Source organism: Callorhinchus milii, unplaced genomic scaffold, assembly GCF_018977255.1.
Source record: "Callorhinchus milii isolate IMCB2004 unplaced genomic scaffold, IMCB_Cmil_1.0 Scaffold20, whole genome shotgun sequence".
Taxonomy (NCBI): Eukaryota; Metazoa; Chordata; class Chondrichthyes; order Chimaeriformes; family Callorhinchidae; genus Callorhinchus; species Callorhinchus milii.
The window spans coordinates 2,961,226-2,987,359 of NW_024704761.1; the positions used below are offsets into that span (position 1 = coordinate 2,961,226).

The 26,134-nt window shown below is 43.7% G+C and overlaps 1 protein-coding gene across 1 annotated transcript in view; it reads left to right on the forward strand.

The window, feature by feature from the left end:
* The window catches only part of bptf (bromodomain PHD finger transcription factor), a 45,629-nt gene extending 20,028 nt beyond the window's left edge, over positions 1 to 25,601 (forward strand). Inside the window, 28 exon segments of the mRNA XM_042342415.1 lie at positions 648 to 832; positions 1,555 to 1,910; positions 2,245 to 2,376; positions 2,951 to 3,080; positions 3,718 to 3,853; positions 4,206 to 4,457; positions 4,912 to 5,297; positions 5,300 to 6,857; positions 6,860 to 7,154; positions 8,432 to 8,556; positions 9,130 to 9,258; positions 9,517 to 9,667; positions 10,310 to 10,433; positions 11,654 to 11,897; positions 12,567 to 12,731; positions 14,280 to 14,434; positions 14,995 to 15,124; positions 15,746 to 15,969; positions 16,379 to 16,580; positions 16,736 to 17,343; positions 17,807 to 17,892; positions 18,390 to 18,615; positions 18,992 to 19,239; positions 19,547 to 19,720; positions 21,153 to 21,345; positions 21,654 to 21,738; positions 23,116 to 23,302; positions 23,958 to 25,601. Coding sequence (XP_042198349.1) covers positions 648 to 832; positions 1,555 to 1,910; positions 2,245 to 2,376; positions 2,951 to 3,080; positions 3,718 to 3,853; positions 4,206 to 4,457; positions 4,912 to 5,297; positions 5,300 to 6,857; positions 6,860 to 7,154; positions 8,432 to 8,556; positions 9,130 to 9,258; positions 9,517 to 9,667; positions 10,310 to 10,433; positions 11,654 to 11,897; positions 12,567 to 12,731; positions 14,280 to 14,434; positions 14,995 to 15,124; positions 15,746 to 15,969; positions 16,379 to 16,580; positions 16,736 to 17,343; positions 17,807 to 17,892; positions 18,390 to 18,615; positions 18,992 to 19,239; positions 19,547 to 19,720; positions 21,153 to 21,345; positions 21,654 to 21,738; positions 23,116 to 23,302; positions 23,958 to 23,970 — 6,899 coding nt within the window. The 3' untranslated portion in view covers positions 23,971 to 25,601.
* The last annotated feature ends 533 nt before the right edge of the window (positions 25,602 to 26,134 follow it).

Below are 26,134 nucleotides of genomic sequence, written 5' to 3' on the forward strand. Positions count from 1 at the left end.
TAACTCTTTATTTAACTTACTGATCTGATGGGTTCCAGTCTAGTTTCAAGCACGGGTTCTCTGTGTGGAACAAAGTCCTGACTAATCCTTATCCCTTTAAACCGGCATTTCTTTTATGAACCTTTCCCGTATTTCGTATCCTTCTCTGAACTAGTTGGAGCAGATTAATACTAAGCTATGCTGTTATTGCTTTGGGCATGCATTCACTGGGCACCAGATTTTCACTAGTTTAGTTTAATCTGGCAAGCGAAAGAGATGATGGAGTCCAGTTTCATAAGAACCAATCACTAAACCGTTAGCTTTAGTATCAAATTCTATTCTTTACAAGCTGTGTTCAAAACGTGCCGTCGGTTATTTATTCAATGATCACCTATTAAACCGCTTTTCCTTGTTCATTGCTCTCCCCAACTAATACAATCAGATGATAGTGTCAGTTCACACGACAGTTAGATGACTCGGTGAATCGTGTTGGAGGCAGAAAGCTCCGGAAAGTGTTAGCTGGGATATTTTGTGTATTTTTTTAAAAAAAACAAGTAAATAGGAGAAGGATTTTTATGAGGAGTTTGTTCAGACTTTAGAGGGGAAAGGCACTCAAGAGGCCCTTGAGATTTTATGTTTGTCATGTTTCATCTTTGACATCTATGCAGAACAAGACGATGACCAAACCAATGGAGAGAACGGTGATGCTTCCGGGGCTGGTAAAGGCTCGCTTTTCCCCACAAGAATGGTCACCAGGCTACGCAATCCTGAGAGCAAGTTGAGTCAGCTGAAGAGCGCGCAGGCGGCTGCTGCTGCTCAGGAGGCAAACAAATCATTCAAGGAAGGCCGAGAGGTGAGAGTCCAGCTTTTACTCTGCAGATGTACATTACAATCTTTAAATGGAATTCGAGCTGTGCAGACCGGTCGGTCACAATGTGTGTCACACTCACCAGTGAGAACTAGCACTCTGTGATCTACTTCTCGAATAGAGTTCCCATGGGGTGACTGCAGCTCTAATGGGATTTCCGTATTAAGCAATCCCCTTGAGAAGTAAGTAGTCCTTGCATTTGATATAACTAGCTCACATCGTCAAGACATCTCAAAGCGCTTCGCAGGTATACTGTAAAATGGATTGAATTCTGTACTGCCAAGGAATCTTCCGAAGGACGGCAACTCCGAAAATGCACCACATTCCCAGAGCTGCATTAGAGTGTCAGTTTAGTCTATGAAATCAGATTATGGCTTGAGCCCACAACCTTCTGATTCAAAGAGGCGAGAGTGTTACCACTGAGCGAGTACACACATGTGCCACAAGCTAGACCCATATTTGTACGGTACATTTTTAATTACTTTCATATTTGCCATATACGAATTTAATATGTATTCCAAAAATATAATGACCATGATTTCAATTACTTAGAGTGAGTGTGTTTCCTATTCATAGCTTCTACCTTAATACCACATATTTAAACAGTAGTTCAAATGTTACTTTAGTCTCATAAGCACCTCAAAGGTCACACAATTAATTGTTTTTTGTTTGAAGTGTGGTAACCATCAAGGACATCTGTTTTTCAGCTACTGGTGGTAAATTCACAAGGGGAAGTCTCTCGCCTAAGCGCAAGGAAAGACCTGTTGATAAAGGGTTCACTCAGTCACTTGTTTAAGTTGGGTCAAGAAGGAAAGTACCGTGTCTACCAAAACCAGTACAGTACTAGCACCCTGGCACTCAACAAGCATCAGCACAGAGAAGACCACGATAAACGGCGGCACCTGTCACACAAGTTCTGCATGACCCCTGCGGGCGACTTCAAGTGGAATGGTGCTGTGCATGGCTCAAAGGTTCTCACCATCTCTACTTTAAGACTGACCATCATTCAGCTCGAGAACAATATCCCATCCCCATTCCTGCACCCCAACTGGGCTTCACACAGGTATGTAGAATTGGCGTCTGCACTGCCAACAATTTTCAGGTAAATGGAAGCCCACACGTCCCTTGTTGTTCTTGTAATGCCAGGAGAAAAGCAGATTTACTCCTTTTTGTGAAGCAGGGCACACCTGATCTGTATTCTTCCATTCCACCTCAGATTGGGCAGCGATTGCCTTAATTTCAGAACTGCTAATGTGTAGGTTTCTGCTTGTGTAGAGCGCTGAAATCGGATATTGGTGACATTAACATTAGGCCATTAATAAAGTTATAGGGTTATGTATTTAATATAATGTTTCTTGTTAAATCCAATCACCATCTTTTGCCTTTAAATGCTTTAGATCTAACTGGATAAAAGCAGTCCAGATGTGCAGTAAGCCAAGAGAATTTGCACTAGCTCTTGCGATACTGGAGTGTGCAATCAAACCTGTCGTCATGCTTCCAGTCTGGCGGGAATCCTTGGGACATACCAGGTAATAATGCACTGAGACAAAAACTTCTACGTAGAATAGCCAAACTATTGAGTGGATTAGCATGTGGAATTGGAAGATTTCTCTGGCAAACGCTGAAGAGCTAACCATAATTGTTATGACAAGAATACAAGGTTCAAGTTTCCACTCCATATTAGACTTGTAGTCTAGGTTGAATTTTGTCCAAATATCTTAAAACCAGTTTAATTGGCTTGGAGACTCGGTATGAGCCTACAGTTTGTTCCTGAATGCTGAGATGTAGAATCTCCGTGTGACCACCCTCCAAAGAGCTCAGTTACACCCCATGGTTGGTGTGGGAAAGCATGCTTATTGTTCCTTCCCAGCTGGTTCATGGAAGCTCATGGAGAAATGCTTTCTTTGGGAGCCAAGGATTGAATAGAAGCAGATTGGTTAGAATGGGCACAATAATCTTAACCATGGCAGTGGGTATTGAACCCACTGCGAATATATTTCAAATTAATTTTAATGGATGGGGGGAAACTGAACCCAAGTCAGGTTGTACCCACATGAATGTTTTTCTGGAACGTTGGGTTAACTTGTTACTCTGACACATCAGGTTGCATCGACTAACCTCTGTTGAAAGAGAAGAAAAAGAGAAAATCAAAAAACGAGAGCGAAAGCAGGAAGAAGAGGAGGTTATGCAACAGGCTACCTGGGTGAAGTATACCTTCCCAGTGAAACATCAGGTGAGCCAACGAACAACAACTTGCATTTGTATAGCGCCCCTCACGGAGGGTAGCGTCCCAGAGCCCTTGACAGTGGTGGAGCACGAGGCCGAGCCAGGGGGAGGGGGAGGTGACTGTGGGCACGGTCGAATAGTAAAGTCTTCAGGCACGACCCTGAAGATTGGGAAAGATCGAGCAAGCAGAAACATTGAGGAAGAGTGTTCGAGTTTCGGGTTGTAGTGGCTTAAAGCACGGCCATTAATGGTGGAACTGTAGGCAAGGCTTGGCTATAACATTGCAATTGCTGTTGGAAATGCCTATATATTTTTTTCTCGCAATGATAGGACTGCTTGGCTCTGAATTTGAGTACTTGAATGTGTCTCATCAGTGCGTCTCATTTGGATGAACTTCTTTCAGTTGGGTAATTTGGAATTTTGCCCATTGAAAGGAGTGCCCTGTAGAAGCAAGCCCCTCCTCTGATTACTGAGCTTGATCATTGAGCTGCATTAATGAGTGTGGTGAATCCAAATCTTGACAAAAATGATTCCTGAGATGCACTGCATGTACCACTATGTCAGGTGATCTCACTATTTTAGCTAAGAGGAATGGATGCATCAAATGGCAAAGTTGATTTAAATCCAACTTCTTGTTCCTGTAGGTTTGGAAACAAAAGGGGGAAGAATATAGAGTAACAGGATACGGAGGCTGGATGTGGATTAGCAATACTCATATCTATCGTTTTGAACCCCGACTTCCTGGAAACACCAATATAAATTATAGGAAAGTGTTAGACAGTAAGTGTTCATTTCAATCATTGAGTGGATCGTTTGGCTGTATATTAAGTACACCATAAATACCTTGTGAAGATGCTGATATCTTGCTCACATTGTAAAAAGGATTAACTAACATAACTTCAGAACTTCAATTGTATGATATAAGTAACGTAAAATATTAAATAAAATGTAGAAAAATCCAGAACAGATCAGCCAGCTTCTGGAAGTGAAAAATAAGCATAAGATTTTCGCCTTACTGAAAGCTCTCACCTGAAGCCGGTTCTTTCAGGTGCTGATTGAAGTGCTGCCAATTTTTGGCCATTTTACATTCTGTTTTTTGCACATTTTAAATTGCGAAATGTTGCTTTATAAGGTGCAGAAGGAAATACTGAGGACGGTTTGGATCAGAGTAAAGGTGAGAGCTCCTCTAAAGTGAAAGCAGAGGCTGAAACTGGTGACAAACAGCATTTTTCCCAAGAGTGCAAGGATTCACCAGAGGCTGACCGAGTCACAGACAAGTACTTTGAGACAAAGCTAGAAGGTGATGATGAAACAGTGGAAGAAAAGGAGGAAATCATGGACCTCGATATAAATCCCACCACATCGCAACAGGCTGAAGGCGAAGGTAACTGTCAATCCTATAAGTGTGGATTACGTTAGGTTATAGAGACACCAGGTCCACACTATATTACTTAAATGTCGCTGAAGCGCTTGAGCCATCTGTATATTAAAAAGTTTTTCTTTAGTGCAAATGTTCCTAAAAATTATTCTTTTGAGTCTTCTTTCCGTTCATTGTTTGTGGGACTTTGTTGGTGCAAAAATGGTGCTGAGTTTGCCAACAAATAATCATAATCCTTGCATTTGATACAGCGCCTTATCATGACTTCGAGACATCTCAAAGTGCTTCACAGAATATACTGTAAAGTGAATTGACTGCATATTTGTGGGCGAACAGCATTACGAAATACGCTTGATGCTAATTACCTGCCAAGCTGTTTGAGGCATGTTGATGTGTTATAAAGTTTTATAACGGTTCTTTTTGGGCAGAGATTTGTTAACTGCACTACTTTTATATTTAGGGAGCGCTGAAGGTGAGAAGGTAATAAAGGATGAGCCGATGGATGTCGATGAGATCAAAAATGAATCCGTCTCGAAAGATGACGAAAAGTATGTCTCAGCTGAACTGATCAATGTAAGCGAGGGCTTCCAGCAAAGGACTTGGTACAAAAAAATGGTAAAACCCTCCAAACTCGATGGCCTGTTGGATCGCAGGGTAAAGCAGTTTACACTGGAAGAGAAACAGAGGCAGGAGAAACTGAGACAGGAAGCCTTAAAGATTCAGTCCGTGAATCAGCAGAAGAGCGTAACTGAGCCAAAGATGCCCGTTTGTAAGGACAAACCTGCGGCTCCCATTCAAAATAAGTCTGAATCTGATACACAACAAAAGGGCCAGTTGAGGATCAAAGGTCTGTAAAGACCACTGTCGACAGCCCAGTAGCCTCATCTCAGGAAAAATCTGGAGATTTGGCTCAACAAAAGGATCAGGTTGTTGCTACGTTAAAAGAACCGAGTGTTGATGAGGCAGAATCTGCCCGGACAGACACTAAGGCCAAGGCTGAAAATAATCTAGAATCAGTAGACATGGGTGATGAAACCAAGAACGTGGATTTAAAAAGCAAGGAGAACGGCGCCTTAGGTGACACTCAGACAGCGGTGGTGAAAGAAGGCTGCGTGAACAGTACTTGTGATGAGGCGAATGATGGACTTGGGAAGAGTTCTGAGCCGTTAGTTGAAAACAAAACGGACAGTGACCTGAGTGTGAACAAGAAGGTTGAGGTGGATGTTGCTGAAGATCGGTGTGACCCGTTGGCAGCCGATGCGACGAGTGAAAACTCTAACTCTGAGCACAAGACCGACGAAAGCATCGAAAATGTATGTTCAGAAAAGGTGCCCACGAAAGCTGCCCAAGATATAGCAGAAAACCGCTGCGAGCCCATAACCCTTGAGGAAAACGGAGTGAAAGAAAGCTGCGTCCACAAGGAAAGCAACAGCATCGAGGATAAGAGGAATGTCGAGGACGCTGCGGAAAATAAGATTCCTGAAACTGAGACCAAAATGGAGAACCAGCACCCTATTGATCAGGTTAATGGAAAGGAAGTGGAATCTAAATCTGCTCCTGCGTTGGAAAACTCTGAACTCGTGCCGTCTGAACCGCCAGACGAGCCAGCCGCTGTTAATAACCTGGAGCCTCTGAAGGAAAAGGCCGGCCCCAAAGTCGATTCGGAAAATGAACTCCCCGAAGTCTCGCCCAGAGATCCCCCCGTTAAATTGGTTATGAATGGAGATATTACGATGGATAACCTCGAAGAGAAACCGAATCGAATAGAAGGGAAATTGTTACCAACTGCTCCTCCAAAGGTTCTTGTTGACGGTGTTAGGAGGGACAAAGAGGATGCGAAGGAGGAGGATGCAGTCCCACCAGTTAAAGCAGCCAAACTAGAGAACAATGTCTCCCAAGTAGTCAATTTTACCGAAGGATCAGGCGTTTCAAACACGGCCTCGGATGCCCCTGAGATGCCAAGTGGAGTTAGGAATGAAGCGAAATGTATGGAAGTAGATGGACCAGTGCCTAAGAAAACTCCTCATCTTCCTCCCCCTCTTTCTGCAGTAGACTCCAGCGTAAGCAAAGACTTCAGCGGACAAAACGGTATGCAGTCTAAAAGTGAAGTCAGTGGGATCAATGGAGTTCACGACACAAACACGGTCATTACTAAAATGACCACGACAACGACGACTGTGTCCACAGAATCGAAGACTGTGGTTAGCGTAGCCAGTGTTTCTGCTTGCCAGAGCAGCCTTCCCTCTGTGGTGTCCTCGAGTAAAAACTGTGCCGTCTCTTCAACCACCACCACCACTACAGTCATGAAAGTGAGCTCGCCAAAGCCGGACAGTGCAGCGGATGGCTTGACGGTCACTAAAAAGACTGTTGTTACAACCACTGTGACTGACTCCACCAGTACTCCAAGGAGACCCTAACCACCACAATGACAGTGAGCAAGGAATATTCCACCAAGGACAAGGTTAAATTGATGCGGTTTTGTCGGCCCAAAAAGACTAGATCTGGCACGGCCCTGCCTTCGTACCGTAAATTTGTCACCAAAAACAGTAAGAAAAGCATATTTGTTTTGCCAAACGATGATCTGCGGAAGCTGGCGAGGCAATCGGGCATTCGCGAGGTCTCGGGATTTAACTATAACGCAAAGCCTGCAGTGGACATCTGGCCTTACCCATCGCCGAGACCAACGTTTGGCATTGCATGGAGGTATTGTATGTCCATAATGCCAGGCAGTTCTAAGGCTGTATTTTAGATGTGTTTTTCACTTTATTTTCCCTCCCTCACCTCAAGGAATACAGAATGTCGGTGATCTGTCATGGGACTATGGAATCTTATCTATCAGTCTGCATCACATAAGTAACTAATCCCCAGGTCCCAATTTTGCTAATTTATGTGATGCACTCATTTTGTACCTCATCAACTCTGCCTGAATTTAATCGTTTTTTTCAGTGTGTCTCAGTAATTCCTCCAAGTAAGTATTTGCTTCCAGTATCCTCCGGTTTCCTGTTGAAAACAATTCCTTGACACACGTTAGCAATAAAGGGGCAGACTTTCTGGCACTGAAAGAATACCTAACACTGTTGCACTGGGGTTATTATTGTGAGGTTATATTTAAGAAACAATGATGAAGGTGAGACGGGGAGCTGTGATCTTGTTGACTTGTCATTCGTCACCGTAATGAACGACAAATAAATTACTCAACCGCCCAAAAAACAACTCCCTGTTTGCACTTGGAATAATTTGTGCTGCTTTCTGTAACCTTTGGATACTGTAACTTCATACATAAGCTGAAGTGCAACTGAGTAGTGTAAAATTGTTTCGAGAGAATTCCTTGCTCGTGTGTGCTTGGCAATTGATCCATTAGCTTATGAATTCTTAAAACTATTTCCCTGCTGAAGGAGCTGGAGTGATTAGTGTAAAACAAGAGTGACTGGGCTTCAACTTTTATAAACCAATTCCACAAGAAGGCAGACTTCAAATTTGGATTAGATAGACCGATATTTTCCACGGTCACTCTATTGCTTTCTCTCCTCTCCATCTCTCTCACATACACATGCATACATATACACACACACGCATACACAACACAAAAAAAATTACTGAACTCAAATGACTGTTCTTGCTTGAGTCAGAGTAGCAGTCTATGGCCATGAGGGATGTCACAGCCAAGCCTGATGATGTCCTTGGCTAACATTGCGATGCGACTCTTTCTGATCGACTCCGTCCAATCCTCTAATCCCTCTTCCAAGTTTCCTTGTAAAAGAACAAACTTGGTTCAGATAATGTCACTTAACCTTTTTTTTTCTGTTCAAGTTTAGTTCATGTCAAATTTATATTTAAGAAAAATTCTGATTTCTCGAAGCCGATTGACAGTGATAAGCGCCTTGGGACAGCACCCCAACGTGAAAGGTGCTATCTATACAAATGTAATTTGTTGTTGATAATTGCTGCTTTTTTAAAAAAAAACAACAATCTTTGCCTAGGTATCGACTGCAGACTGTGAAATCTTTGGCGGGAGTCAGTCTTATGTTGCGGTTATTATGGGCTTGCTTGCGATGGGATGACATGGGAGTCAAACCACCGTCAGGAGTCAGCACGACACGTACAGGTAAGTTCAGCACAAAGGTATTGCTGATTCGTGCATAACAATGAGTTCCTCAAAAGTGTCAGTCAGAGAGGCAGCGCCAACAATTGTTGCATGATCTCTTGGCCCCAAATTTTAGAAGCTTGTCAAGTCCTTTAGCACTTAAAGCTGCTTTTCCATAACATGATTGGCCGTTTCATCACTTTTGAAAAATCAATAACTGAAATAATGGATTATGCAATAAAAGTGAAATGGAAACTTGTACAAGTTGTTGACGTTGAGAGAAATTGTTAGGAATGAATGTGGTAGAATTGTGTTTTTACAATAATTGGCGCAGTTTTCATTAATTGTGAATGAATTGCCATTAATGGGAAGGGCTGCAGTCCGATATGTATTCTCAAATCACAAAATACTTCCAGTGTTTGTGAACATAGCGAGTGACACGAAAGAAAATTACATACACGCGATTTAACTTGACTACTGTATTCTTTAACTGTCCAGAGTCTGTGCTTGATGAGTCTTCTCACTGTAGAAAGCAAGTGTCCAGTTAATGCTACACAGATAACCTCTATATTCTTCCTTTGTTTGGCATTGCAGAAACTACAGATATAGATATCACCACCACGGAGATTATTAAGCGAAGAGATGTTGGCCCCTATGGAATTCGTTCTGAATACTGCATTCGGAAAATTATCTGCCCCATTGGTGTTCCTGAAACTCCAAAAGGTAAGCATGTATTGCGAAATGCTTTAAATCTGAATTGTGATGTGTGTAGGATATGACATCTGATTGAAATTCCTGACTTTATTTTCTTCTATGTGCAAATGTCTATTAATCACATCAGCCCAGGAATAAATTGAGGAAAGTGCATTAAACTTGATTGAGAATGTTCTTTGGATCCAAGAGAAGCATTGAAGGCCATGCATATCTTTTTCTTTAAGAAATAATTGACTAACTGATTAATTACTGTTTTTCTTTCTTTAGAAACCCCAACACCACAGAGGAAAGGTCTTCGATCAAGTGCTTTAAGGCCAAAGAAACCTGAGGCCCCAAAGCAGACTGGCCCTGTTATAATTGAGACCTGGGTGCCAGAAGAAGAGCTGGACTTGTGGGAAATACGCACTTTTGCAGAGAGGTACATGGACCTGGCTAACGCCACGCACTTAACGGTGGTCGACAGAATCTGGTTGACTTTAATTTTTATTGCAAAATTATTATTAGAATATTTCCTGCTGCTTCTTGTGACCAATTATGGCAGTTGAGGGACAGGAGGGAATATGGAAGCAGTGTTATTATAGCATTTCTTTGAGGAATTTGTGCACGAGTGTAGAATTCAGATGAAGTCTCAAGGAGTAAATCTGTTCAACCACCTTATTCAAGGTTACTCTCTGAAAGTAGGCTTTAGCAATGTCCTGTCATGTAAACTCAACAGATGTTTGAATTCCGCCTAATCTCTACATTTGCCCACGAAACTCACAGTCACTACATTTTAATGTATATACTTTGAAGCGCTTTGAGACATCCTCCCAATGTGAAAGGCGCTATATTAAATGTAGGGATTATTATTAATTCAGGGCACGTTTGTTTTAGTAAGCAAAAGAATGGTGATGTTTTTATATATATATATATATATATATAGTGCAATTACCTCAAATTGTATCTTTGTACGTTTCTTTTTTTAAAAAAATGCTTTGTGAGCGTGCGGACAACTTGTTTTCATGATACTTTGTGCTTTCCGGCTTGGTTTGGTCATGTTCTGTTGCCTTGCCTCTTGCAGAGTGGAGAAGGAGAAGGCACAAGCGGCTGAGCAACAAGCAAAGGTTAGTGAACTGAAGAAATCCGAAGAGTTCAAGGCCCAACTGGAGGCCCAGCTTAAGCAGCAGCGATTGGCTGCTCAACAGGTGCGAAGGCATGACGTATCCTAGCCCCACCTGTCATGTAGTCCTTTTTGTATGTTAGACTGCATAATTGCGATAATTTTTTATTGATATAACATTATTGTAAGCCGTGACAGAGCTCGCATGCTTTTTACATGAAATTAGTGGAAACGGTTTAAATCTATGCATAGCCAGGTTTGTCAGGCTGTCTGTAGCTGGGGGAGGGAGGGAAGATTTTTTCAGGAGAGACACCGAGACTTAAAAGCCACTGATGATTTTATACACTTGCTCTCAATTGGAAGTAGTGTAGGTTGTGTCCTCACTCCTGGAGGAACAGTCTGCAGATCATTAGATGTGGAAGTTTGTGACTGAAATGAGCTTTCAGCTGATGGGAGCCAGTCAGCGTTCTTTCCTCCAATCAGCTTAATACTTTCAATTATTTTATTACGCAATTCTTTCTTTGAAGAATGTTTTGCATTATTAAGTCCCTTCCTGCGTCACCCATTAGGGATTTATCTGGAAGAGCTGAATTTAATTTCCTTGGTGGACTCCAGAAATTCTAACCCAGTTACTGGTCTTGCAAGTGTTTTGCAAAATCCTTTTATTCACAAGGGAAAAGAACCTAACGCTCAATGTGATTAAATGATTGCCCTGAGCTAGTGAGGGGGAAACATACCAGGGTTTCCACTCCTGGTCGCTGTTTTAATACGTATCTTTAAAGCCAAATGTTTTAAAGAAGTACGGTAAATGTGCCTGACTACCACTTTCTATGGACAATGTGGTTGGTTTTACAGTTACAACACACACAACTGATGTGGGTGGGTTTATGTGGTTTTTTTTTTAACCATTAGCCAAACTCATGGTGTCCTTCCTTACCAAACAAAAATCATCTCATTTGACGAATCAAGTTCTGCTGCTCATTGATGTATCTCATGAAGCTGCAAAATAGAAGATTTGTTCCCAAAAGAAAACTTTTGTCATAAAGTGTTTAAATGAGCTATTTAGGTATTTTAAGTCATCCATTTGATGCCTGTAATTATAGGAGCAGGAAGAAGCCATTCAGTGCAGAGAGGCTGTTCGACCAAAGATTTGAGGGATTTGCATGCCACATTCCAGCTGTTCTGTAATTTGGATGTAGATGCGATGGGTTAATTGGAGAGCGGGGGGGAAAGGATAGCAAAATGTCACATTAACTATATTTCTTAAGGTACGGCAATATACAATCTTGTTTTGTTCTGTTACAGAAACGTCTTGAACAGCAAAAGCAATCTGCAGTGTCTAACTCTGTTACCACCACCTCCAGTACTGTTACCACACTTACCACCCCCCAGAAGTTGGTGGTTGGTTCCTTAACTGGGCAAGTCACCCCAGGAACAAAAGTGGTATTTACCACCAAAGTGGGCTCCCCAACCACAGTGACATTCCAGCCAAACAAGAACTTTCAACAGAGCTTTGCCACCTGGATCAAACAGGGCCAGGTTGGGCCAGGTATGTACATCGGTTGCATGTCGTATGTTGAGGCACTGCCTTATTATTACAGCATGCCATGGAAACGTGACCAGAAGTGGGAGCCAGACTGATGCCAGATGTGTTTGACCTAAGAAGTGTCATCCAGGGAAGGCACAGAGTAGAATTGAGATTCAGTGCATCTCTTTGGGAGAGAAAGTCTTAAGAGGAGAATAAAATGTAGGGGTGGAAGACTGTTAATTTATTATTCGTCTTAAGGATTTGATGTTCAAAATTGATCACTGCAACCCATTAGCATTAATGTGTGGTGAACATAATGAACTTGATACAATGCAGTATTCAGGAGGGATATTCTTTGAAATGTTCTGTGATAAAATAAACATGTGAGGTACAGGAGGCTTGTTACTTTTTTTTAATCCATTTTGTTCCTAAACGTGTAGTCTTGCCTGTTAGGCGAGCGTCAATCTCGCAAAAACTTTTTTTTTTCCCCTCAGTTAAATGCTACGCTCTTTTTTTTGTCGTAATTTTATGAGCACCACAGCTCGGTTTAATATAGGTGAGCCCTCAATGTCCTTTTGTCACTTGGTGGTTGAAATAAACTCAGGCCCCAGAAGCATTCACGAGAACAAAGTGAAGGAAACCCTAAGCGTTTTTTTATTATTCTTGCCTTGCTGTCCCCTTTTCTGCTAGTCACCAGCACAGTGGCAACGTCAGCCACAACCATTGCCACCACGGGCCAGACGTTCCAGATCACAGGCAGTCCAGTAACCATGACGGGCAAGGTGATCACTGCCAAACTTCCTCTCCCCGCAAACAGCAAAATCCTCACCGTCAACGTGCCAACCACACAAGGAGGTAGGGTGGAGAGGGTTTTTCATTCTCACCTTTGAGATAATAACATGTGAGGTACTGGAGGCTTGTTCATCAGAGTTTTGGGATCCCTTTTTGTTCCTAAACATGTCGTTTTGCCCATTAGACAAGCATCAATCTCAAAAACTGATTTCTCCCCCATCCCAGTTACATGCTTTGCTCTATTAATTTTTTTTGTCTCAATTTTATATTTAGCACCACAGCGGAGAGACCCTGGCAACTGTATGGTTTGAAGTGTGAGTGAGTCAGGCAGAGTGCTGGGGCTACGATTTGTTTCCCAAAATGTTGGACGTTAAAAGATGCCATGGCATTATTCAAAAAAAGAGAAGAGAGTTTGTTTGTACTGGCCAAAACACCCCCACCCCCCCATCCTGAAATAAAATTGGTCATTCACGTCATGGCGGTTTGTGGGTCGTGGCTGTGCGCAATTGTATCGCCGCGTTTTCCTACAAATACACAGTCACTCTATTTCACAATAATTCCTGTGAAGCACCTTGAGACGTCCTTCTGATGTGATAAGGCACCATACCAAATGCAAGGATTATTATTATTACTTGATTATTATATATAAGAATTGCAAATGAGCAATGGTGCCCATAGGCTCTTGTTACTAATGGGATGGTCTTAATGTGGCCTGTTGAGACACTGCTGCTCAAGATACCTGAATGGATAAAATGTCTAATGTTTAGAGCATTACTGATTACCTTTGTGTGCAGGCTGAATTTTGGGGTGGGGGGGGCGGGTGGTTCCATCATGTCCCTGAATTAGGAATGTTCCCTTTGACATTGTAAGGGGAACAGGATTTTTTGTATTAACTACACACTTGATCGCTGCAGCACTGGTTCTCTACCATGTCTGATATCGCTTTTTTCTGCTTCAGAAACTTGCCTCTTAGGCTCTTAACACTGCCACTCCTTGCACAGTGGTCCATTGTTAATGAAACAGCTGGATAGTCATGAAGCACGTGGAAGATATGGTGCATAAATCTAGTTTGTTACAAGGAGATGTTTGTGTTTAAATATAGAAATTACCTTCTTTGCAAGCCAAATAGGTTTTTAATCAGGCAGATCACTTTTCCCCCTCCCCTCCCTGCTCCTTCAGAGAAATTAGTTTGTAGACAGCTTTATCATTTATTATTATTTATAATTGTAGAAGGTGAAGAGCTATTCTGATGGGTGATGAATTACAGTGTGATTCTGGGACTGTAATAAACCAGGTTGAATCCTGGCCCTGTGCTAAGTGAGCGGATCTCAACCAGAGTGGGCAGTGAGATGTCACAGTTGGGCTCAGCATATTCAGACTGGAGAGGGCAAAGCAATCAGCCGGGGACCAACCTTTCCATCACTTTTTTTTAAAAGAAACGCTGAAATAATGGTCGTGAATGAATTGTAGTTTAGCACAGTCCTTTTGCCTGAGGTGTTGCTTAACCAAGAGAACTGAGGTTCACAGCTGACTTAAAGATCGTGATGTGCCAATATGTCCTAAGCTGTGCTGTCTGCCCTTGTGTATTGAAATGTGTTTCTCCTCCTTTAGGTGTAGTTCAGGTGCAACAGAAGGTTTTGGGAATCATTCCGTCAAGTGCGACTTCCAATCAGCAAACCTTTACTACATTCCAGCCAAGGGCCGCTACTGTAACACTCAGACAGAATGCGCCAGGCACCCTCGGTACAACTACCCAACAGGTCCAGGTATTTATTGGGTTTATTGCTATTTTATTAGATGGCCAAAGTATGATTTTGGATCCGTGTGCAAACTTTTTGTTGAAAACATTAGGGAAAAACGAATGCATTTGAGTGTCTTTTGTGAAGTAGAATGATAGTAACCATTATTTTTAATGCTAGGCTAACTTTGGTTAAAGCACCTGGCCGTAGCATAAAGCCTCCGCTCATAGTTGGCTATTTCCTTGGGTGGTTCAAGTTTGTCGAGTATTACTCATTGCTGTTGAGAAGTAATGTTTTATTTGGGACATGTTGACTTGGGGGAGGGGAGAGAGAGAGAGAGAGAGAGGAAAGAGAAGCAAAGCTTGTTAAGCAATGTTTCAGAGCTGCCAATTGCTTTGGGGGAGTTTGCAGTCCAATAGTCGAAAGAATGCTTGGGTGCAAACCCTCATTGACATCCTCCCAAGGCACTATGTAAATGTGAGTTGTTGTTGTTGTTTTGTAAATGCAATGTTTGTTGGTGGAGCGCATTGACATTCACGTTACCAGTTGCAAATGACAGTGTACGGGTGGTGTTCTCCTTGTGACAGGTTCTCACCACAACGGGAGCGACCCAGATCCGCCCCGGTGTTACGGTCATACGGGCGCCTTTCCAACAGACAATCGGAAAGACCATCATCCGGACGCCTTTGATGGTGCAGCAAGGTATTCTCCCAGCGAGTAGGTTTACTTTGTACTTTAACTTCCCCGTGTGTGATTGTGAGGTATCTTCCCATCCATCCATCCATCCCATCCCATCCATCAGACAGGTTGGAAAATACTTCTCCTTTCTGTGTTTTTCTTCCATCTTGTCCTCTACTAATGTTGCCTCACCGCATGTAAAGGGATCCTCCTAATGGATGTTATTTATGTCGTCCTGTCCCCCCAAACGTGTTGTGCTCTTCCTCTTCACCACCCACCAATTTCTATTTTGGTGTCCCACCTCTCAGCCCGGTCAGCGGAGGTATAAAAAGAATCGCATTTTTGTTCAGTGGTTTGAAGCAAATGAGCTAAAACGGTGACTTTCGCATCCAGGTCCCATCGTAATTATAATAATAATAATCCTTGCATTTGATACAGCACCTTATCACATCTTCAAGACGTCTCACAGAATACACTGTAAAGTGAATTGACTGTATTTATTGGGCGAAACGCGGCAGCCAATTGTGCACAGCAGCGTCCCACAAACAGACAGTCGTGGGTTGAGTTAATTTTTTTTTGTGTGGAAGGATGATTCCCTCCCCCCCCCCCCCCCACCCGGAAAGCGATTACAGGCATTAATGTTGCTTTGTTTGTGTTCAGGTCAAGGCCAGCAAATGGTCACTCAGATTATCCGTGGGCAGCCAGTCACGACGAGTGCGGGAACACTGACTCCAAACCACAAAATGGTGGCTGCTTCAGGCACGACCACCCAACCAATCCAACCTCGGCTCGCCACGCTGCAGGGGCAGCAGCCAGCTCAGCGTCCACAGCAGGGGCAGGTCCGACTGACACTGGCACAGCTCACACAGCTCACACAGGGACAGGTAAACACGTCCCACCCGCCCAGGCTTCCGTTTCCAGATTAGAATCCTTCACCGCAACATGAACAAGTTGCGTTTACGTAGCAGCTTTCACATCGGGAGGACGTTCACCCGAGTTGGGGGTTGAGAGAGGCAAGGGAGGGGCAGAGGGTGCGGGCAGAAAGGTTGCGGGCCCGACCACTGATGGTGGAGGGGTCAGGATGGTGACCCTGTATAAAGCAGAGCCTCTCTTTGTGTAAACGTATTGCCCCAAGTCACTGCTTTACGTTTTACTCAACTGTAAAACACAAGTTTAAAATTAGGTTTCATCTGTTCATTGCAACACTGGGAGGCCATCCAGGAGGCGTTTAGGTGAAGTTGAGAATGTTTTCCCGTTGGCACTTATTGCACTATTTTCTTCTCCACATTGCAGAGTGGAGGCCAGGGACTGACTGTGGTGATTCAGGGGCAAGGACAAACTACTGGACAGTTGCAGCTTATCCCGCAAGGGGTATCAGTAATTCCTGGACCCGGACAGCAGCTCATGCAGGCTGCTATGCCAAACGGAAGTATACAAAGGTTCCTCTTCACGCCCCTACCAGCGGTTACCACAGCTCCAACGCCGACGACCATGGGTGAGATTTGCCTTTGATATGAAAAGTGCAGCCGTTGTAAAACGTGTTTGCATTTCCCTATCCTGAGTTGCATGAGTTCTCCAGTCAAGTGCGCCAGCAATACTCCCCACAAACAGCTGCCTTGAATCCCTTTTTTTTTTCCTTTTGTTCTGCAGCAACAACAGAACCGAAAGCAGTGCAGGTGCAAACGCAGCTGCACACGCCTCCAGCTCCGGTCTCGTCCCCCGTTCAGACTCCAGTAGCTGCCCAGCCACCAGCCTCCACACAGCCTGTCCCGATATTGCCAGCACAACCCCAGACAGTCGTCCAGGCGCAAATCCAAGCTCAAGTCCAGCCACAGGCCACCGTGGTCACAGCAGCTCAGGCTGTGCCACAGGTTACCGTGCCGTCTCCCGCACAGCCTCCGGCACAGGCCCCGCAACCTCAAGGCCAGGTTCAGACGACGGCCATTCAGATTCAGCCCCAGGTCCAAGTCCAGACTCAGATGGCCACCGTGCAAACTCACATCCAGCCCCAGCTCCCAGCAGGAGTGGTCCAGCAACAGATCCGGCTCCAGCTCCCGGTGCAGATCCAACAGCCGGGGGTGACACCAGTCCAGCACATTCAAAACGTGGTCAGCGTGCAAGCCGCCAGCGTTCAAGAGCAGCTCCAGAGAATCCAGCAGATCCGCGATCAGCAGCAGCAGCGAAAACAGCTGCAGATCGAATCTAAGAGGGAGCAGATGTTACAGACCTCAAACCAAAATGAAATTATTCAGAAACAGGTAACAATGACTGCGTCGACCACAACTAAAGCGTGCTTGTTGTTTGGTTCAAAGTGGTTGGTTGGATGATAGTTGTATTAGTACTGCCCTGGTTTGAAGTGTCCTATTTCTCCACTCCATCACCGTTAAAGTAGCCAAACTCCTGGCATTACTGCCTGGTTAATTAATGGGTCATTATTTAATACATTTTTTTTCATGAAACTCAATCTGGGTTATGTTTGAATGGATCAATTAAATGGCTAATGAAATGGCATGTCTACGACGAATAGGTTAACAAAATAATGATGTATAAATGTGCGGAGGGATCCACCGATCAGAATTTCTTTTTTTCTCTTCTCCAAAATATTCCAATGTTGTCTGATTGCCTGTGCGGTTTGGACAGGATATCTGTTCCATGTGCTCTTGAACACTCCTCACCTGAGTTGTCTTTTCGTGCAGTTAACGGTTTGTCCTCGTCATTCAGGTGGTCATGAAACACAACGCTATGATTGAGCACCTCAAGGCCAAGAACAGGATGATGTCACCTGCTGAACGGGAGGAAAATCAGAGGTATGTTCCTGTGTGGTGGATTGGGACTGGGTTTCGAGGCTAAAATGGGTTGCATTCAGGTGATGGCCATCTAAGCAGTTTAGAAATGCCATCTTATCCTGAATTTAGTATCTCAAACCCTTGTTTTGTGTTTTCCAATGTACCTGAACCCATTGCATTGAGGTTTTCCTCCTGTAGCCATGATTTTAGCAGCCATTACATCTGTCATGTATAACATTATCAAAATTCCTCCTCATCTACTGTAAAGCCTTGGGAATTACTGGAGGGTGTGAATTTCTATTGATACATTATTGAGTCGTATAGTTGTGTCAACTTTTATTGACCTTTAGCCCAATTTTTTGATGCCTCAGCCCAGATCCCTTGGAAGAATAGATTCTACAGGTGCAGTAACCACTGTAAACTTAACGCGAGGAAAATGAAAAGTTTTTAGGAAGAATCGAGTATCGTGGTTTCTTCTGACTGTCGCTCTCTCTCTCTCTCTCTGCACTTTGATCTAGAATGATTGTGTGCAACCAGGTAATGAAGTACATACTGGACAAAATTGACAAGGAAGAAAAGCAGGCGGCAAAGAAGAGAAAGAGAGATGAGACGGTGGAGCAAAAGCGCAGTAAACAAAACGCCACTAAGCTCTCGGCGTTATTGTTTAAGCACAAAGAACAGTTAAAAGCAGAAATTCTAAAGAAAAGGGCATTGTTGGATAAGGAACTTCAAATTGAGGTGCAGGTATGTATGGGGGGCATTTGAAAACCATTTCGGTCGTTCACAAACTCTTTAAAAGTTATTAGTTAGAATTTTCCAGCAACTCAGAATGTTCGGCGTCCATTTCCTCAGAGTATTTCTCCACTGACGTGATCGCACTCGCGTTGTAATGTTGCACTGAGTCTGTTAGCATTCACATCTTCAAGACTGAGGTGGATAGATGTTTAAGTCAGGGTATTGAGGGATACGGGGCAAGGTTGGGTAATTGGTCTTGTGGTGCAGAGGTCAGCCATGATCTTATAGAATGGCGGAATAGGCTCGAGGGGTTGAATGGCCAACTCTTGTTTCTGTCACTGGTGGACCAGACAGAATGTTTTTTGTTTGTTCCTTGCTCTGTAAGGAGGAACTAAAGAGGGACGTGAGCAGACTGAAGAGGGAGAAAGAGAAGGTGCAGACCGCGACGGTGCACGCCGCCACCGTGACGGCACTGAGCGCAGTCCCAGCCGCGGTCACGCAGAAGCGCAAACGCGACGAAGAGAAGGAATCCACGAAGACCAAGAAGAAGAAGATGATTTCTACTACCTCAAAAGAATCCAAGAAAGACACAAAGCTTTACTGTATCTGCAAGACACCTTACGACGAATCAAAGTACGTCCTAGGGATTTTTTTTTCTTATTTTTTTTCCCCCCCTCTCTTCCCCCCCCCTCCCCAGCACCACCACCTCGTGGACACCTATTCCCAGCACTGCATGGCACAGCACGTCGGCACAACCAAGTGGGCCTGAACTCGCCCACCTGCCGCCTCCGCCAGGGGTGGGGGTTTGAGGGCAAACCTTTTGCAGTAGTCGGTAGGGGGAAAAAGAGAAATGAACGTGGTTTTTTTTTTTTAAAAAAAAACCAAACAAACAAACAAACAAAAAAGAAAAGAAAAGTACTCAGACATGTTCATTTTTCAGGTTCTACATTGGCTGTGATCTCTGTACGAACTGGTATCACGGAGAGTGTGTTGGTATCACAGAAAAAGAGGCTAAAAAAATGGATGAGTACATTTGCAATGAGTGTAAACGAGCTCAGGAGGGCAGCAGTGAGGAGCTGTACTGTATCTGTAGGACACCTTACGACGAATCACAGTAAGCTGAAACGTCAACGGAGATATATTTTTTTTCCTTCTTGCCCTGCGAACCGCTTGTTTTTTTTTCCCCCCCCTCCCCGAGTGACAAGCATGCGGTGTTGTCCTCCTTAGCTGATGCTTATCTGTCTGTCGCGGGCTGTCGGGGAGGGAGGGAGGCGGGGTGGGGGGGAAACGCTACGGGCAGTTGTGTTAAGTTTTTTTTTTGGGGGGGGGGGGTTAGAATCCCTCGAAATATCCATCACCCCCCCCCACCTGTCGTCGTCGTGGCCGAGGAGCAAATTTGCTGAGGTTTCAACGGCGTGTTGTGGTGGTTGTTGTTTTCCGTTTTGTTGCTCGTAAAGTTTTATGCCGGTGCTTAGAAAAGGGCAAACAGTGCTTTGGAGTGTCTTGCTGTCTGGCCCGTTCTCTTTCCCACCCACCACCCCCGCACCCCTCTCTCTTGCTTCAGAGCTACCATAACGTTCAGTGTTGGAGAATTTTAGATTTATATTTTTTTTCTAAAAAAAAAAGGCCTCTCCCTCCCACCCTGCCCCGTTTCGGAAATGTTTCCTCTTTGCTCATAACGGTGCTGACTCAGGTTAAATGATGTTTTTCCATGAGTGGCATCCGTCCTCGTGGTATCTCTCTCTCATCTGTGAATCCAGGAGGTAAGTGTCGGCAGACGATTGGGGGTCCGTTGTAGCTGAGCTGAGTCCTGTTCTCACCCCCTTGTCCCAAGAACGGCAAAGTCAATGGATAATCAGTACTTTTGCTGGCTTCCCTCCGGGAACTGGGAGTGACTTGAGGGATTTTTCACTCAATCCGCGACGTGTTTGTGGGACACTGCTCTGTGCGCAATTGGCTGCTGCCTTTCACGAAACATACAGTCAATTCACTTTACAGTATATTCTGTGAAGAGCTTTGAGACGTCCAGAAGACGTGATGAGGCGCTGTATCGAATGCAAGGATTATTATTATTATTTATATTGTTTCCGCTCCGCAAATATTGCGTTTGGATCAGCGTTCCTGAAAGCTAGGGTTCCAGATTTCTGAATTATGATATACCGCAAACTCAACCACTACATCTGGAATTAAGTCTCGACTACACTAGAATATTCACTATAAGATAATGGCCTAACCTTAGCGATGTACGTTTGGGCACTTTGCAGCTTCCTATAATCTTTATTTTGCGTGTACTTTTTTGCTTTCTTTTTTTAAAAAAAATATGCACAAGGTAACTGGCTGAAAATTATTTTCATCATTTGCTACGCCGTGTAATTGATTAAATGTCTTTGCGAGTCTGCGGCTTTGCACGTAGTCCTGCAAGAATCTTTTTATTTTCACGAGTTCGAATGCAGATTTCTTGTGTATCGATGCTTGCGTTTTGTGGCTGGTGATGACAAGTGGAAAGCTCAGAACCAAACAAGATGCCGTCTTTCCCCAACCTCTAGGTTTTACATTGGCTGTGATCGCTGCCAGAACTGGTATCACGGGCGCTGTGTTGGCATATTGCAGAGTGAGGCAGATCTCATCGATGAGTACGTCTGCCCTCAGTGCCAATCTACAGAAGACGCTATGACTGTGCTCAGCCCACTTTCAGACAAGGACTATGAGGGTCTTAAACGAGTATTGCGTTCCTTACAGGTGAGAATGTTTCTGGAATATCTTCATAATTCCCCCCCACCCCCACCCCGCCTTGCGCGATACTGAGCAGGGTGTGGGCTGACAGGCCTACACTGCGAGTTGTTCTATCGTTTCCCCTCCTCTTCTTCCATCGCTGTCAAGTATTGTGTGACTATGTGAAAGATATGGGCTCACAGGTGAGTAAATGGAGTTGAGGTAGAGATCAGCCATGATCTAATAGAATAGCAGAACAGGCTTGAGGGGCTGAATGGCCTATTCATGTTCCTAATAGAAACCTACATAATAACACATTGTTTGATCCCTCTTAGGCTCATAAAATGGCCTGGCCTTTCTTGGAACCAGTGGATCCCAATGATGCGCCAGATTACTACGGTATCATCAAAGAGCCGATGGGTAAGTTGACGGTTTAGCCTCGTATGAAATTAATTTGTCTCAGACACTTGTCTTACATTGACTGTATTGTTGCTTCTTGTGACATTTTGTTTTGTGTTGTTTTCCCCCCCCCCACCCCTGCATCCAGTGTTCCCCAATATCAGCCCAGTCTGTCCATATCACAATTCCCACTCCCACCAAAGCTATCTTAATGAGTCAACTCAGGAGGAGCAGTGTAGATGATGTGCATTGAGGTTTCCACGAGCTGGGAATTTTGGGAGCTCCCAAATTTTCAGTCTCCGTTTCTTTGTGGGATTTAATTTGTTGGAAGAGGAGAAGAAACCAAACGAGAGGCGGAAAATGAGACGTGGATGGCTGGCTGGCTGTTTATGTGGTCGTGACAAATGAGGGACATAAATACCTGGATGAAAGCACTTTTAATCCCCGGCTCTTTCACACTGAAGTAGTTCTGGTCTCATGGGTGACATTTATTTGGAGGCAGCGATAACAATCTGCTTCCGCGGGACATTAAGCCGGACAAAATTGAACATCTCTCACTTTACACGAGAGACCTCGAGTGACCTTTGAGAAGGTTCAGTAGCTGAGATCAAACCAATGCAGTTTAAACACTTCTTTTTTTTTGTTCTTTAACTTCCAACACTTTGAACCCATCTGTTAAAGCCAACCAACGAGAATTTTTCCATTTTCCGAAAATATTTATAAATATACCAGAAGTAGCTTGGGACACCGTTCCACTTATAGCTCCCTCAGGTGTGGGCTTGCCTCTTGAAATTGGTGACTGCACTCAGATTCGGAGAGATGCAGTCCTTTTAGTTTGCTAATTGTCCAAAGCAGAAGCGAGAGAGAGAGAAAATGTGTCGGAGTTCATCCTTTTCATGTATTTATTTATTCTTCCGTGACCTGTTTAACCTTCTCATCTTCTCTCCCCCCCCCTCCCCACCCTCCTCACCCCTCCCTCCTTCCCAGGCTCAGTTCTAAGGATTTCTTCTTAAGGATTTTGTTGAAATTATTTCAGTGTTCAAAAGCAAATGTTAATATTATCAGCTCTCGTGTTGACATTCCCAGTATCGTATGCTCTAATCGATGTAACATTGCTTTTTCGAGAGATTTTCAGTGTGTTTTATTGTGCAACTTTTCTCATTTACTGAACTTTTCTCAAAAAAATAATTTGGTCACTCAGCCCACGAGTGTTTGTGGGACACTGCTGTGCGCAATTGGCTGCCGCGTTTCGCCCACAAAATATACAGTCAATTCACTTTACAATATATTCGCTGAAGCGCTTTGAGACGTCTCAAAGACGTGCTAAGGCGCTATATCAAATGCAAGGATTATTATTAGTATTATTTTATTCATGTTTTTTTAAATTTAAAACCACAGATCTTGCCACCATGGAAGAAAGAGTTCAGCGTCGCTTTTACAAGAAACTGACGGACTTTGTTGGTGATATGACCAAAATCTTTGACAACTGCCGTTACTACAATCCCAGCGATTCACCGTTTTACCAGTGTGCGGAGGTCCTAGAGTCATTTTTTGTACAGAAACTGAAGACTTTCAAGGCGAATAGGTGAGACAGCGAGCTGATGGTGGGTGCACTTTGTAAGTTCTCTTTCTTTTAAGTATTTTTCTTGTAACTTGTTACTTTATTTTTTTCCTCACCTGCCCGAGAAAGTGACGATATAAATCTCTTCCCTGGTTTCGCTATTTCATTTTAACGTGCGTTTAATGCTCGTTGGTTTTGTTTTAAGTGTTGAAATGTGGCAGTGTACAATGATTGACTCCGCAAAAGTTAAAAAAAAATGTAATTGTTTTGACTGCGGGAGGGTTGGGGCGTAAGGTCTAGTCTCTGCATATCGCCAGTCTTCCCAGGCTTGATGGATCAAAGTGCATGAGGAGAGGAAAAGGAGGCAAGGAAATGGGGGAGTGAACATCAAGCCTGGGCTGTGCAATCACCTGGGAAACCCTTCCAGCCTGAAAGGCACTACATATAAATGTAATTTGTTGTTGAGCTCAGCTGCCTGCTGTGGGGAGCAAATGTGGTTTTATTTTGCATGTTTCTGGATAGACGTCATGTTGAACTTCCTCCTAATCTTTAGGAGCTGCCAATGTTCCCTCCCTCCCTCTTACCCACTGGTTGGCTGCCTCGTGGGTCTCCAGCAGCCCAGTGTTAATGCAACAAAAGGTGCTAAACTGTTCTTCCCTTTTATGCTCCCTCCTCGTAGGTCTCATTCCTAACAGACTACACACTCTACTGCATAGGTGGCAGCACTCTCTGGACTTCTAAAAAGAATCAAAAATCGTACAAAGCGTGAATAGCAGGAATCCTGTTTCCAAGAGTGCAGCAAGAAACAGCTGATGTCCCCCCCTCCCCATCTCCATCCCTCCTTCCCTCCTCCCTGAGGCAGATACACTGAGTCAGGCTTTCCTGACTGACTGACCTTAACCAGCGCTGTTGTTCAACTGAATTGGATAAACGCCCCGTTCTGTTTGTTAGAAGCTCAAAGGGAGAGTTTGGAAGAAGACGGAAAAGAAAGAAACTTGTTTTCCCAGCCCTGCTTTGACTGTTGCAGCCTCCCCTCACCCTGTGTGCGGAGCAGATCTACGAGAGGCATCCTGTGCGCTTTTTTGTTCCAACAGAGAGGGCTGGCTTCAGTTTTCCCAGAGGAATTCATCACCACAGTTCTTCAGTGAAGAAGCTGTCTGCACGCTGTCTGTAATGAAACAACCCTGTTTAAGTTTGACAGCTGTATTTATTTATTACTGAGAAAAGATGAAGCTTTCTTTTTTTTTTAGAATCTTCTGCTCTCATTTGTCAACTAATTATGTGCTTTTTTTCTTTACCCCCCCCCCCCCCGCCACCCCACCCCCCCATCGATATAAAAAGACCCCGTTTGCAGATAAGCTGGTCTTTTCTTTTTATGTAATTACTATAGGTAACGGCCAGTGCTGAACCCTTTTGTCCTTTCTTTGTTTGAAAGGAGTCATTTCACGTAGACGGGCGCATGAACACACACACATCCCACTTATGCACACACGCACGCATACAGCAGGCACACTTGTGCCTGTCCACACGCACACACGCACTCTCGCGCGCACTCACCCACACCGCAGGCACCATCGTGTGCGTATACACGCACACGCGTACATACATGTGTGACTGGGATCCAAGGAGAGAGTTTCCTTATTCTAACCAATCTGAATTGAAACAGAAGCTGACGGCAGCTTCCGGGGTTTACGTTACTATGGCAGCAGCAGCACTAGAAAACTGTCAATCACTCTGCAGAATTTGATCGACTGAAAACGAAGCGGTGTGTACTGAAGGTATCTTGTATGTAAACATTTTGTCAGATGCTGAATTTTTTTTTTGTTTCTTTTTTTTTGTATTAAGGTTCAGAAATATTGATGTATATGAAACCAATAAACGGAGGAAACCATTAACTCCCACAGAGAAAGACGCAAGTGTTTCTGTATGTGCTTAAATTAACCCAGTGTGAGACCTCGCGTCTCTCTTAAGAATTCCAGCCAAGACAACAATTTGGAGAAAGTGTGAGGGCACTTTTAAATTTGAAATGCTGCATATTGTATGCATTTGTAATGATTTAAAAAAAAAGGGGGAATCTCTGAACTGTCTCTGAGTTGTGAAACACTGCACATCTCTTCACCACATCGCAGTATTTCTGTACTATTTATTCATATCTACAAACTTATTCGTTTTGAGTAATGTTGCAAAAAAAAATCTTTCCTACCTGTAGGTAATAGATTGCTATCTATGTTTTTAACAGATTGTGGCAACTATGAGGAGTAAATTCTTTTGTACTTGATAGGACATTTCATCCTAGACAATAAAGTAATGTTTTTGACATCAATCTTGGTGTCATCTTTTTATCCCATTTTAAAACAAAACAAAAAAAAACTTGTTTCTGTCATTCATTTATTGTGTCGGTGAGACATGCTGGAAGTAACCGATACCTTGGATTGATTGGGAAGTGGGGAGGGAGGGATTCAATGAGTTCCAGTTGTTAGCTTAAAGTTTCGAAATTGCTGTGCCTCAAAAGGTAGGAAAAATCTTTCACTGGCGATCCCTGTAGGATGTGGTTGAACAAAGCACTCTTTTATTTGCCAAGCAGCCTGCACTGAGGGTGTGGGTTTCGTCCTTGCTGTGAGCTCACCAGTCACGTGAGGGTCGGTAGGTGCGGCAGAGAAATGGGTTTCCGAGCTACTGTCAAACTGCCTTTGCTTTTTGTTTCGCCCACGAAATACGGTCACTGCACTTTACAGTATATTCTGTGAAGCACTTTGAGACATCACTTCGATGTGACAAGGCGCTATATCGAATGCAAGGATTATCAGTATTATTTGCTTTTGTTTTAGAGGCTGTTTAAGAACTTATGCTTTTCTA